This window comes from Furipterus horrens, unplaced genomic scaffold (assembly GCF_987537825.1).
Source record: "Furipterus horrens unplaced genomic scaffold, mFurHor1.1.pri manual_scaffold_11, whole genome shotgun sequence".
Lineage (NCBI taxonomy): Eukaryota > Metazoa > Chordata > Mammalia > Chiroptera > Furipteridae > Furipterus > Furipterus horrens.
Window position 1 is genome coordinate 99076990 of NW_028327181.1, and position 12898 is coordinate 99089887.

The window sequence follows — 12898 nt, forward strand, 5'->3', positions numbered from 1 at the left end:
AGCCCGCGCTCCCGCTTTCTCCGCCCGGCGCTCCGAGATGCAGGTGGCGATGGCGACGGCGGCGGCGCGGCCCGTGCGGCCCGTGCGGGTGCTGGTGGACATGGACGGCGTGCTGGCCGACTTCGAGGCCGGCCTGCTGCAGGCCTTCCGCCGCCGCTTCCCCGGGGAGCCGCACGTGCCCCTGGACCAGCGGCGCGGCTTCTTCGCCCGCGAGCAGTACCGAGCCCTGAGGCCGGACCTGGCGGTAGGGAGTGGGGGCGGGGGGCGCAGCGCGGGCCTCGGCCCCAGAGGCCGTTTACGAGCAGGGAGCCCTGCCCTGGGCAGCGTGGTCTCCGCTCCCCTTCCCGGGACACCCCGCCCCGTTTAAAATGAACAAAGCTCACTTCGGAACACACAGGCACCCCGGGATCAGGAGAGCCCCTTCCCCGCCTCCGCGATCCTCGCTGCGGCTGGGTCTGCGCAGGCCGAAGCCGCGACGGGCACCCTGTCTTGCAGGACAAAGTCGCCAGTGTGTACGAGGCCCCCGGCTTTTTCCTGGACTTGGAGCCCATCCCCGGCGCCCTGGAAGCCCTGCGGGAGATGAGCGCCATGAAGGAGTGAGGAGCGGGGCGCGGGGCGGCAGCGGGGCCAGCACCTCCCCGTCTAACCCGCCCCTTCCCCGCAGCACGGAGGTCTTCATCTGCACCAGCCCCCTGCTGAAGTTTGACCACTGTGTCGGGGAGAAGGTGCGCAGCCCGGCCCCTCCCGGACACTGCGCTTCCTGAGTCGGGCTTTGAAAATAACCCAGCAGGAACGCAGGACGTGGGGGTGGGGGTGGGGGCGGGAGCCGCAGCCCGCTCGCCCCCCCTCCCCGCTGGCCCCGAAGCCAGCACCCATTATGCCCCCTGACGGCGCTGTGCCCCCGCAGTACCGCTGGGTGGAGCAGCACCTGGGGCCGCAGTTTGTGGAGCGCATTATCATGACGAGGGACAAGACAGTGGTCTCCGGGGACCTGCTCATTGATGACAACGACACCATTCGAGGTTGGCTCTTCCTTGGCAACCTCCAGGCATCTGGCCTGCTGGGACTGGGGGGAGGGAGCAAACACGGCCAGATTCCAGAGGCTTCCTGCCTCCCCTGTTCCAGGCCAAGAGGAGACACCAAGCTGGGAGCACATCTTGTTCACCTGCTGCCACAACCAGCACCTGGCCCTGCCCCCCACGAGGAGGCGGCTGCTCTCCTGGAGCGACAACTGGAGGGGGATCATAGACAGCAAACGGCAATCAGCGCCGTGGGCCAGCAGCTGAAGGAGGGGCGGTGGGCAGGAGCCCCAGCAGAGCTGAGGGGCGGGGCAGCATCGGGGTGGTGGCCCCAGCACTGGGGAGCGGGGAGACACAGGCCAGCTGCCTGGCACCTCCCGGATGGCTGGCCTGGTGGGGGACCAGCCGGGAACCTTTCAATAAAACACGTTGGGTCGCTGCTCTTTTCAGGCCCTTTATTTGGGAAGGTAAAGGGGCAGGAGCGTGCGGGCGGCAGGGCCACGGAGGCTGACAAGGAGGCCTTCCCCTTCCTGGCTTCAGGCGCCCCCACTCCTCACGTCTGCCTCCTTGGGCACAGGGGACGTCACCCTCGGGAGTGCAGACGACTGGGACTCCCGTTACTTGTGGACCCCAGCCTGCCATGCAGCGCCCCGCAACCCCCGTGCTGACCACCGTACACCATGGACGATGAGCCACCCACGTTACGTCGGTATCAGGTCTTGTCTCCAAAGCCCTCTTGGGCCTGAGGTGCGCTCTGAGGGGCAGGGACTCCCCCGCAGCGGAGGGGCGGGGGTGTGTTGGGGGGGATGCAGCTCTGAGTTTCTGCCTGTGCTATGACGTCGTCACCCGCGTGGCTTTGGTCTCAACGCCTGACGGCCACATTAACGGTCAATGGGCTGCATCACTCAAGAGCAGGGACCACGTCTTTGCTTCCGAAGCCCTCACGTGGTGCCCAGCAGGCCGGCCTGTGTGGACACACGGGGAGTCCCGGGCCGCAGAGGCCTCCCAGCCGGCACCCCCTGTGCCAGTGCCCAACCTGGAGAGCCTGGGGCAGGTCGCCAGCCCCCCAGAGCCTCAGGACGGTCCCAGCGAGGCTTCTGGCTCCCACCTCTCAGAACGGCCCCGGCACCTCTGCTAGGGGGTAATAATGCCCACTTCCTGGGGCTCGGCAGCGTCCCTGCCCCAGCAGGGCCGCCCAGGGGAACGCCCTCTGCAACAGCCTCTGGCTGGAGGGAAGGGGTGCTTGGCATCAGGACGCGAGCCTGGGGGGGTGTCGGGGCCGCGCCCTCGCCTGCCCTGGGCTGAGTGCAGCCCCTGCAGGGGGCGCTGCCTCTTGATTCCCTCGCGTGTCTGGACGTCTGTCTTCCTCATCTGATGCCTTTCGTCACCGTGCAAGCACCTGCCACGCCGAGAAAACTCACCTTTAAAATGGCTGAAGGGGCCCCACGTGGGGAGAAGGGGCTCCCGGGCAACTACGGCGCCTGCTTCCCAAGCCCCACCAGGATTTCGGCCTTGTCTCTGGCAGGAGGAGTACCACGGCCCTGAGGTCTCCCTGCGTCAGGACTGCTGTGGGGCCTCGGGCCGCGGCAGGGGGATACCCAGGGCAGAGTGAGGCGGCCCGCGGCGGGCCTCAGCCACCACGCCCGGGGAGCAGAAGTCCTCCAGGAAGATCTGGGCCAGGTTCCGGAGCCTCGTGCTGGCCGAGAGAGAGAAGCGCAGCATGCACTGGACCACGGGCAGGGCGGTGAGCTCGGCGCGGGCGCCGGGCGAGCTCAGGTACATGAGCGTGGTGATGGCAGACAGCACAGTCTCCTCGTTGGCACTGGACAGGCAGTTGATGATGAGCGGGACTCCCCCCGTCTGCAGGATGTGCTCCTTGTTGGTCCTGTCCGAGCACAGGTTGCAGAGGCCCCCTGGGGAGAGCAAGGCAAGCCCTGATGCTTCAGCCCCGGGCCTCCTCCCTGCTCCCCTTCCTCCTCCTCCCTGCCCAGAGTCCAGGGGAGGGCCCCGGCCTGTGAGGAGGTGCCCCAGGGGCAAGCGATCCGAGGCCCATCCTAGTCTGCAGCCCTCCCTTTCAGGGTTCCAGAAAGGCCTGCCTGCCTGTCACAGCCTAGCCTTCTGGAAGTGGGCACTTCCCTCTTGGTTCGGTCAGTTCAGTGGTTGATATAATCCTCCCCTCCCTTTTTAAGTAAAATACAAAAACAAAACTCATACTCTATCTTTAAAAGAATTTTAAAATATAAGTACGATGATGGTTTCATGGGTGTATATCTATGTCAAGACTTATTAAAGTGTACCCTATAAGTATGTATGGTTTATTACATGTCAATTTTACCTCGATAAAGCTAAAAATATTAGCCCTGGCTGGGTAGCTCAGTGGGTTAGAGCATCATCCCAATACACCAAGGTTGTGAGTTCGATCCCCAGTCAGGGCATATAAGGGACACAACCAATGATGCATGAATAAGTGGAACAGCAAACCAAGGTCTCTAAATAAATAAGTAAATAAATAATCTACAAAAGATTTTTTAAGAGGTAAAAATATTGTAAGTCAGAATATATATGTAAATACATATCTAATAAAAACCTGATACTCCCCGTACTGTTTCATAAGCCAGCTGTTTTCACTTAGCAATGGACTGTGCACATCTTCCTGGGCCACTAACCCTGCACTGAAGGCGTCCTTTACGGCTTCGCCGCACACCAGTCCATGGACACGGTGTAACTAACTAGGGCGTTAGAGCATTTTAGTATCATTTTCACATCGTTGTCCCTAGGATTCTGGGGGCAAAGAAAAGGCGCCTGTGAGAGACCTGTGGCTTTGAACCAAAGACACCACGGCTCAGGGAGTGTGGCCAGGCCCCCACCCTCACGCCAGCGCTGTGAGCACCGCCCCCTTGGCTTAGTGAGCGCTCGGCCCAGGGAACAGATGCCACGTTCCCCGGGTGCCCTGCACAGCAGTGCCCCCCACCACACCCCCACCCCATTTCCTTCACGCGCTCTAACACGAAGAGGCCACCTCTACGGCTGGTCTTCTTGCTCCCGGCCTGCCCGGCCCCAACAGGGGGTGTGGGGCTGAGACCAAGGCCTCAGCTGTCCTCTTCCCGTCCTGCTCTCGTGCGTGACACAGGAAGCACCCCACAGGTATTTGTCACAAGGGTTTAAAGCAGTGAGTGGGGGAAAGGGTTGACCTGCACCGGGTTGGGGGCTACGCGGGATGGCTCCCTGGGACCCTGCCCACCTCGGAGCCCTGCAGGTCTGGGACCCAGGCTGCGGCTCACAGACGGAACACCTGAGGGAGGGACAGGGCTGGGTGGCATCCCTTAAGTCACGAGGCGAGGGGCCAAGGCTCTGATGGGGAGCTCCCTCTCTATAGGGCGCCTGATCAGAGGCCTCCCTGTCAACCCTCTCTCAGCATCTGGGCCGCCCAGGGCAGCACTCAGCAGCCCTGGGCCACCCTGCTGCCTGCCCCCGTCCCTGGGCACCGTAAGGCAGGGCCCTCCTCGCTGGCTTACCCCTGTATCCCCGGCACCTGCCACTGTGGAAACTCACTGGACACATGCTGGGAACATGACTGGACCCCACAAAGTGTTATCATTACCCCCACTTTAGTGGGAGGAGCCAAGGCTGTTGAGTAAATCCCCCAACGTCCCAGAAGATGGGGAGACTCTGCCGCTCCCTTGGGAAAGGGTGTCCCTCTAGAAGCTCCAAGGACAGTAACCCTGCTGCGGGCACAGCCCAGGCCCGGCCAGGCACAGACAGGTGCACATGCTCTGGGCGGCCTCCCACTTCTCAGGTACACCTGCCCCGCCTCCTCGGTGCTGAGCACCACGCACAGTGGCTCGGGTGGGGGGTGGGGCGCATCTCTGCTCTAAAGCACGATACAACGAGGACTCGCCACCCTCTGCCCGGTTAGTCAGCATCGCGCCCAGGGGTGCCTGGGCGGGGCCCTGCCACCAGGGCCAGGGCAGAGTCAGAGGGCAAGCGCTAGGGGGCGGGGGCAGGAGGAGGCCTCAGGGGAGCAGGTCCCCCCCGGGCCCCATCTGGATCAGGTACCTGCCTGCCGGAGTTCACCAGCTGCCTGGGCCCCAAACACAGGGAACTCCTGAAGCCCCTCGGCCTCGTTGGCCGTGGCCCTCAGAGGTGGAGGAGGCACGAGGGCCTAGGAATGAGGAGCTCGGGGGTAAGAAGGCCTGGAGCACCCAAGATGGAGCCAGCAGACCCATGAGAGGCTTTGAGCTCCTCCTCCTGAGTCCACCTCTGTGAACTTGCCCTGAAGACCTGCCCTGAAGACCTGAAGGGGGCTGTAGAGAAAGCAATAAGCCCCCGGCCGTGAGCCGGTTCGATTCCCAGTCAGGGCACGTGCCTGGGTTACGGGCCAGCTCCCCAGTTGGGGGCGCGCGAGAGGCAGCCCATCGATGTTTCTCTTTTTCTTTCTCCCTCCCTTCCCCTTTCTCTAAAAATAATAAAATATTTTAAAAAAAGGCAATACAAGACAGCGGTACAGGTAAACACGACTCACCTCCTCGCACAACCACGCCAAAATTACAACTAAAATATAAAACCACTGCCACTCAGAACTGTCAGAAACCAAGGTGAATGGAAGTCAGTCGGGTGCCATTCCTGAGACTCCCTCAACCTGGCTCACACTGTTTTCTCCGCCCTGGAGATCCCCTGAGACTCCACCCCACCCAACTTACAGCTGTTAACAGTAGCTTTGCCGTACGAACGGCTGGTCCTGGCTCCTGCTGCACAACTTCCTAAAGCCTCAAACACGCAACAGCCGGCCTCAGTGAGCCCCAGGCCCAGCACTGGCAGCAGCCGGCCTAGATTCACAGCTTGGCTTCACCTGGGAACCTCCAAGCCCAGCACAAGCAGCAGCCACCTCAGATTATTTACAGCTCAGGCAGGGCGGCCCCGGGCAAACACAGGTGGGGGCTGACCTTGGCCTGCACCACCCGGAAACCCCGGGGCCAGCGCAGCCAGTGCACAGCTACAGACCATGTCAGAGCACCAGCACCTGCCCCTGCACAGCTGATCCCCCACGGAGGGAGGAGGGTGGTGGTCAGTGGTCACAGTCAGTCCTTGCCGCTGACTGGCCTGGTAAATGCCTCCCATGGACCTGCCAGCAGCAACCAGGGCTCAGCTACAAGAGGAGGGTGAGTCAGCCCAACCAAAGGGTGCACCTGGAACACCCAGCTTGGGTGACAGGGGAGGCTGTGCCAGTGGACCCTACAGGACACCCACTACATTAGGCCACACGACCAAGACATGGAGTCAAAGCAGCTCTACCCAATACACAGAAACCAACACAGGGAGGCTGCCAAAACAAGGAGACAAAGAAACATGGCCCAGAAAGAACAGAACAAAACTCCAGAAAAAGAAACAAAACGGAAACAAGCAACCTATCAGATGCAGAGTTCAAAACACTGGTTATAAGGACACTCAAGGAACTTAGTGAGGACCTCAACAGCATAAAAAAGACCCAGTCAGAAACGAAGGATACACTAATTGAAATAAAGAATAATTTAAAGGAAACATTGGAGTGGATGAAGCCGAGGATCAAATCAATGATTTGGAACTTAGGAAGCAAAAAACAACCAATCAGAAGAACAACAAGAATTAAGAAGAATCCCAAAAACAAAGACAGTGGAAGGAGCCTCTGGGACAAGTTCAAGCGTTCTGACACTCACATCATAGGGGTTCCAGAAAGAGCAAGAAATTGCAGAGGAACCCAAAATGCACTGATTCGAAAGAACATCAGCCCCCCTGTGTTCCCTGCAGCGTTATTTACAGTCGCCGGGATCTGGAAGCAGCCCGGGTGCCCGTCAGCAGGTCAGTGGATAGAACAGCTCTGGGACAGTCACACCGTGGAATTCTCCTTGGCCGTAAAAAAGAAGGCAATTTTACCCTTTGTGACAGCACGGATGGGCCTGGAGAACGTTATGCTTAGTGAAATAAGCCCGTCGGAGAAAGACAAGGACCATAAGATCTCACTCACATGTGGAATTTGGGGAACAAACCGAACTAACAAGGAAAATGGGACAGGCCCGTGCACGGACCGCAGGCTGATTGGGCGCGGGGGAGGGGCGGGGGTAGGGACTGAGCAAAAAGGGAAAAGGACTCAGGGGCGTGGACAACAGCGTGGTGACTGCTGGGGGGAGCGGTGTAAGGGCACTCAGTGGTAATGGGAAAAAACCTACAATAAAGGTTAAATAAATACATACATAACACCAAAGAGAGGCCCCTGAGGATTTATCCACCAGCCGTTCCCTGCACGCCACCACCACCTGGTGGCGGCCCCGGGTACTGCGGGAAATGGGACCCAGGGAAAGGGCTTTCACCTGCATTCCGGGCGGCATCGGTACCAAGCCCGCCAAGCGTTCCGCGATCCCCTGGGGATCAGCCAGTTTTCGCAGGAGCAGAGAAGCCTCTCCTGGTCCCTGTGTGTCTCCCACACACCGAGGAAGCCGCAGCATACAGGACACCTGGGAGGCAACCGGCCGTGCTGTGGGCAAACATTTCCAACCTAACGCCAAAGGCTGCCGGAGTTTTTCTTTGGGGCACGAGCTCGGAATACTCATTCAGGTATTTGCTGAGATCCTGGCTTTGTACTTGGTTCCCATGATCCACTCACGTCCAGCCTGTCCTGGCCTGTCAGGGCCATGTCCTGGGGGCAGTTCCTCTTAAACAACTGGGCCAGGTGGCCTGCCACCACACCATCTCAGGGGTATTTTGGAGGCGACAAGGTGCAGTAGAAACAAAGCTGCAGGGAAGAAGCTACACTGGACTCTGAGCCTGGATCTGGCAGCTGGGTCCCCTGTGCACAGAGTTTGGGTCCAGGAAGACTGAGGCCAACTCCTGGCTCCAGGCATCACTGACAGTTTGAGCCGCAGGCAAAGGACCTAACCTCATTGAGCTGTTTCCTCACATGTAAAAGGGGCTCAGAACCATGTGCCTTGTGGGCGGTGACAAAGCCAGGGACCCTGCCAGCAGTGCTGGCACAAGGTGGGCGCACAGTGGGCGTGGGGTGGGCGTCCAGAAAAGGTGGCTTTTATCAGAGCAACTCCCAAACCACAGCCCCTGACTGACGGGAGGAAAAGCAGCCAGGACCACCCCAAGGGGTAAGTCAAATAGTTCAAAATGGGCACATGCACCAAAGGCCAAGAAAGGGGGAGGCACAGAGGAGACTGGACACCCCGCGTGCTGTCTGCAATTGCTGTAACCGGATTCGCCTTCAGGCCTTCAGCTCTGCTGACCGGGGTGTCTGCGAGGCCCCGGAAGGATGAGCCCACAGAGACCCCAGGCAGGGACAGTAGTCACCACAGCTGAGCGGCTTTCAGCCTGCGGCCACACACAGGCCACACCTGGGCGCTGAGCCTTCAGAGCTCCATGGAAGGAAGCCTGCGATCATGATGGGCTGCCTCCTGATCCCGGTGGGCCGCATCCTGACCCCATTGGGGTGCATCCTGACCCCGGTGGGGCGCATCCTGACCCCGGTGGGCCACATCCTGATCCCGGTGGGCCGCATCCTGACCCCAGGGGGGCTTCATCCTGACCCTGGTGGGCTGCATCCTGACCCCATTGGGGCGCATCCTGACCCCGGTGGGGCGCATCCTGACCCCGGTCGGGCGCATCCTGACCCTGGGGGGCTTCATCCTGACCCCGGTGGGCCACATCCTGACCCCGGTCTGCCGTGGGCCGGCCGAAGGGCAGCTGTCTGTGCCTCGGGTTACGTATCAGCACCGTGAGGAATTTAGAGTTCCTTTTTAGCTTTCACAGTCCACAACCCTAGAACTTGGGGAGTCTTCTATGGGCAGGAAAATGGTCAAGGGAACCGTTTCTAGAATCTGACAGCCTTGGGTTTAAGTCCCGGGTCCGTCACTCTTCAAACCTTTGAGCAACCCTTCTGAAGCCTCAGATTCGTTACTGGAAGACGCCTGTCACGAGCCCACCTGCTTTTAGCGCTGTCTCAGGGTCAGCGGCGATAGAGCGCAGGAGGCACGGGTGGCGAAGAGCTGGGGCCCCGCACGTGCAGCAGCACCAGCTCCACAGCAGCGCTTCCCTCAACAGGACAGGACCCCATCCCACCGCACCTGGGCATGGCCTCCCCAAAATCCAGTCTAATCATGAGAAAAACATCAAATCCCAATCAAGAGACAGCCTACAAAATACCTGCCCACTACTCCTCAAAACTATCAAAAAAAAAAGGGGGGGGGGGGGGAACCTAAGCGGAGGAGCCTAAGGAGATGTAACAACTCAGTGCAGTACAGTATCCTGGGGGAGCTCCTGAGCAGTACAAAGACTTTAGGTCAAAACTGAGAAAATCTGAATAGTGTATGGGCTTTAGTTAATAATAATAATGTATCAATACTGGTTTATTAATTGTAACAAATGTACGACACAATGTAAGGTGTTAATAACAAGGAAACTGGGTGTAGAATGTATGGGAACTCTCTGTATTCGTTGTCGTCGGCGTCGTCGGCAGCCGTCCGTCTCGCGAGACGATGGTGTAGCTTCTTAAGAGTCTATCTGCACCGCCGAGAATGGCTGTGCAGTCCAACTCGGGAGTGACACGGTATCTGTCTCCTCCCGTGTTGAATCGACATCTTGTGATGACGCTGGAGTGTCCTCTCCAGTGAAGCTGAAGCTACAGAGCCTGGGCGGGGTGATATGGAGGGTCTGCTGTTGCCCATGCAGCAGACCCAACTCTCTGTATTACCTTGACAATTTTTCTAGAACTGTTCTAAAATACAAAATTTATTTTAAAAGAGAGAGAGAGAGATTGAGATCTAAGGAACATAACCACCAGATCAAATGCATGGATCCTGGCTTCAACAAACCAACCTAAAAAAAATGTCCTTTTTGGGAACTATGAGAGAGATTTGCATAATTGGGTATTAGGTGACAAGGGACTTAACATTAAAGGCTTCTTTCCCTACATAGATAAAATTCCTTTCACTATATAATGTTATTCTTTATTTATTAAAAAAAATTTTAAGTATATTATTTACTTTTAGAGAGAGGGAGAAAGAGAGGGAGAGAAACATCGATGTGAGAAACAACGGGCTGCCTCTCATACGCACTCCGACCCCAGGACTGAATCCACAACCTAATCATGTGCCCTGACTGGGAATCGAACCAGCGACCCTTCGCTTTGCAGGACACATCAGCCGTCCTTGGGGCTCCTCCTGCCTTAGGGTTTTCCGCCCATGATGTACCCCTGCCCAGAATGCCTGCCCATGACAGCCAAAATGGAAGGAGCCCCCGTCTCCCATTGCTGTCTCATCATTCCGTTTAACTCCTTCAGACGCTCAGCTTTTCGGATTGTTTTCTCACCATCATTTTCCCCGGACAGAATCCCAGTTCCTGGAGGGCAAAGACCTTTCCCCGCCTTGCTGGCCATCTCTCCAGCACTGGGAACGGTACCTTGCTCACAGTTCACGCCCAATAAATGTCTGTCCAGTGAGTAATTTAATAGCCCTCAGGCCAGAACAGCTACAGGAACCACAAGCCACTCCAAGCCACCTCTGCTTCTTTCGATATGGAAACAGTAAAAGAAAGATGTTTAAAAGAGCACGCTAAACTCTTTTCCCTCCACGCGGCTTCGATCCATCCCCTCGTTCATGATCGCATCTCTACGCAGGAGGGAAGGCAGGCACGCGGAGGCGGCCCTGGGCTCGGTCTCCGGACCTGAGCTCTGCGTGAGCCGCAGGCCGCTGCCGCCGAGGGGCCGCCCGAGATTCCCTCCCCGAAGCCCCCTTCGGACCCACTCAGCCCAGCCCAGCCCGCCGCCGGGCCTCCGGGAGCGCAGTCCAGCCTCACCCATAGCGAACTCCACCAGCGTCTCATTCTCCTCCGACAGCGCGTCGAGGAACAGGTCCAGGACCTGCAGCTGCCGCAGGTACTGGTAGTTGCCGGGGTCGTAGGCGAAGTTGGCGAGGTTGGCCAGGACTTGCTCCTTGGCGTCTGCAGCGGAAAAGCGGCGCTGGAGCCGGGTCCGGGGCGACGATCGCGGGCGGACCCCGCCCCGGCCCCGGCCCCCCGCCCTTGGCTCTCACCTTGGCTCTCCGTCTCCTGGAACTCCGTGACCAGCGCCTGCAGGTAGCCCAGCCGCCCGACGTGGGGGTCCACCTTCGGCTTCTGGGCCATGGTCGGGGCGGCGGAGGGCCCGCGGGGGACAGGCAGGCGAGCGGGGCAGGGGAGGCCGGAAAGGCGGGCGAGAACCGCACTGGGCCTGGCCGGGCAAGGGCGGATCAGAGCAGAAGCCAGGCTCCCTTCGTGGCCTCGGGGTCTGCAGCAGTTCCCGGCTGGGACGGGGATGCGGTGCGGCCTCGGCACCTCCTAGGAGCTGGGCGTGGCTACCTGCGGCGCAGGAGACTGGCAGGCGGCTGCGCGATGGGGGCGGAGGTAGCACCACCCCGCCCCCAGCTGGTAGGTAGGCCTCTCCGCTCAATTCCGGCTTCCGGCGGAAGTCCACTTAGCCCCGCCCTAGGGGGCGGGCCGAGGCGGAGCTAGGCGGGACCGTCGCCGAGCGCGGGGCGCGTGCGCATTGCGCTTCCCGCCTTCACGTTCCGGCCGGCGGCTGCGAATGCCGTGAGCGACAAAGCCCGCGTCCTCAGGAGCGGACAGACGCCGGAGGGCTCCGTGGGGGGGAGGGTGGCCGCCGAGGCAGAACCGCCCCCAGACCTCCTGCATCCGACGAGGGAACACAGCCCAGCGCCCGGAGCGCGGGGCGGCACCGACGGGCGGCGGGAGCCTGCGTTCAGCCCCATGTGCCACTTCGGGCGGCGTTCTGCGCTGGGCAGCAGCCCTGGGTGTGGCAGCCGTGCTGTCCCGTCCTCGCTCGGCGACTCTCGGCCCTTGGTGTCGTGCTGCGGGCAGCGGCCGGGCACGCAGGGCCGCTTCCGCACTCGTGCACGGGAGCCCGCCCGTGACTGCCATGCTGCCGTTGCCGGGCGGGCGAGGCCCGGGCGCTCTCTGCAGAGTGTGCGCTAAAATCTGTTCTGCCGTAGATGTTTCGTCCTGGCCGGTGCGGCTCCTTGGGTCGCGTGTCAGCCCTCAAGGCGCAGGGCCGCCGCCTGACCCCTGGCCAGGGCACACGCCTGGGTTTGGGGCTCGGTCCGTGGTCGGGGCACGCGCGAGAGGCAGTCGATCAATGTTTCTCTCACATCGATGTTTCTTTCTTTAACAAAAATTTTTTTAATCTGTTTGAAGGCAGTGGGCCTATTAGGGGTGCACATTTCAAAGCCTGGGGGCTGCTAGTCAAAGCACGTGCCCGCCCACCAGCCCGAGCTCCCTCCTCTGCTCCACGAGGGGGGCGGCCACAGGCCTTGTCCCTTCGTTCACGGTCCGGGGACGGTGCCCGAGCGCAGGAAGGCGGGGGTCCTGCGGGTCAGACTTTTCACCCTGGAGGAGACCTGAGCTTATCCCGGCCCGCCGCCTCCTTTTTAAAACCCCAGTGGTGGTGACCGACGCCCCCAGAACCCGCAGTGAGTGATGGAAGAGCCAGAACCGAACCCGGGTCTCCGCGGTCCCAGCTGAGCGCCCCGGTCGCCGCCTCTGCACTGCCGTCCTTGGCCGCAAGGGGCGCTCGTGACCGCGGGGAGCCCGGCCGGCCCCGGGGAGGCTGACCCGCGCCAGCTGGGCGCGCGGCGCCGCGAGGCTGCAGTCGGGCCGGGAAAATAACGCCGGCCCTCCTGATAAGGCTTTCTGGTTGGAGCCTGGTTGGAGCCTGGTTGAGCCTGAATCAACAAACAAGGTCCTGGGCGTGAGCAGCCCGTGCCAAGCCGGGGGAGCAGAAGCGGGGGAGGGGGGCCGATTCCGGGCCTGTTCTCCCGCGTCCTTAGTTCCCAGGGTTTATAACCTGCTGCAGGGAG

General features: G+C 60.4%; 2 protein-coding genes across 3 annotated transcripts; one reads left to right on the forward strand and one right to left on the reverse strand.

Annotated features, from left to right (window-relative positions):
• Positions 1-1458, forward strand: NT5C (5', 3'-nucleotidase, cytosolic). Its single transcript, XM_090292844.1, has 5 exons — positions 1-244; positions 496-596; positions 665-725; positions 908-1022; positions 1126-1458. Exons 1-5 carry the CDS (start codon positions 38-40, stop codon positions 1284-1286), a joined length of 645 nt encoding a protein of 214 aa, XP_090148970.1. The 5' UTR covers positions 1-37; the 3' UTR covers positions 1287-1458.
• Positions 1459-2370: 912 nt separating this feature from the next.
• On the reverse strand, positions 2371-11178 carry ARMC7 (armadillo repeat containing 7). 2 transcript variants are annotated; one of them, XM_090292845.1, is made up of 3 exons: positions 11081-11178; positions 10845-10988; positions 2371-2932 (listed from the first exon to the last, which is right to left on the reverse strand). In XM_090292845.1, exons 1-3 carry the CDS (start codon positions 11169-11171, stop codon positions 2577-2579), a joined length of 591 nt encoding a protein of 196 aa, XP_090148971.1. In that variant the 5' UTR covers positions 11172-11178; the 3' UTR covers positions 2371-2576. The 2 variants fall into 2 exon arrangements, with proteins under 2 accessions (XP_090148971.1, XP_090148972.1); XM_090292846.1 differs by having other exon boundaries at positions 2778-2932; positions 10909-10988.
• Between the last annotated feature and the right edge of the window lie 1720 nt (positions 11179-12898).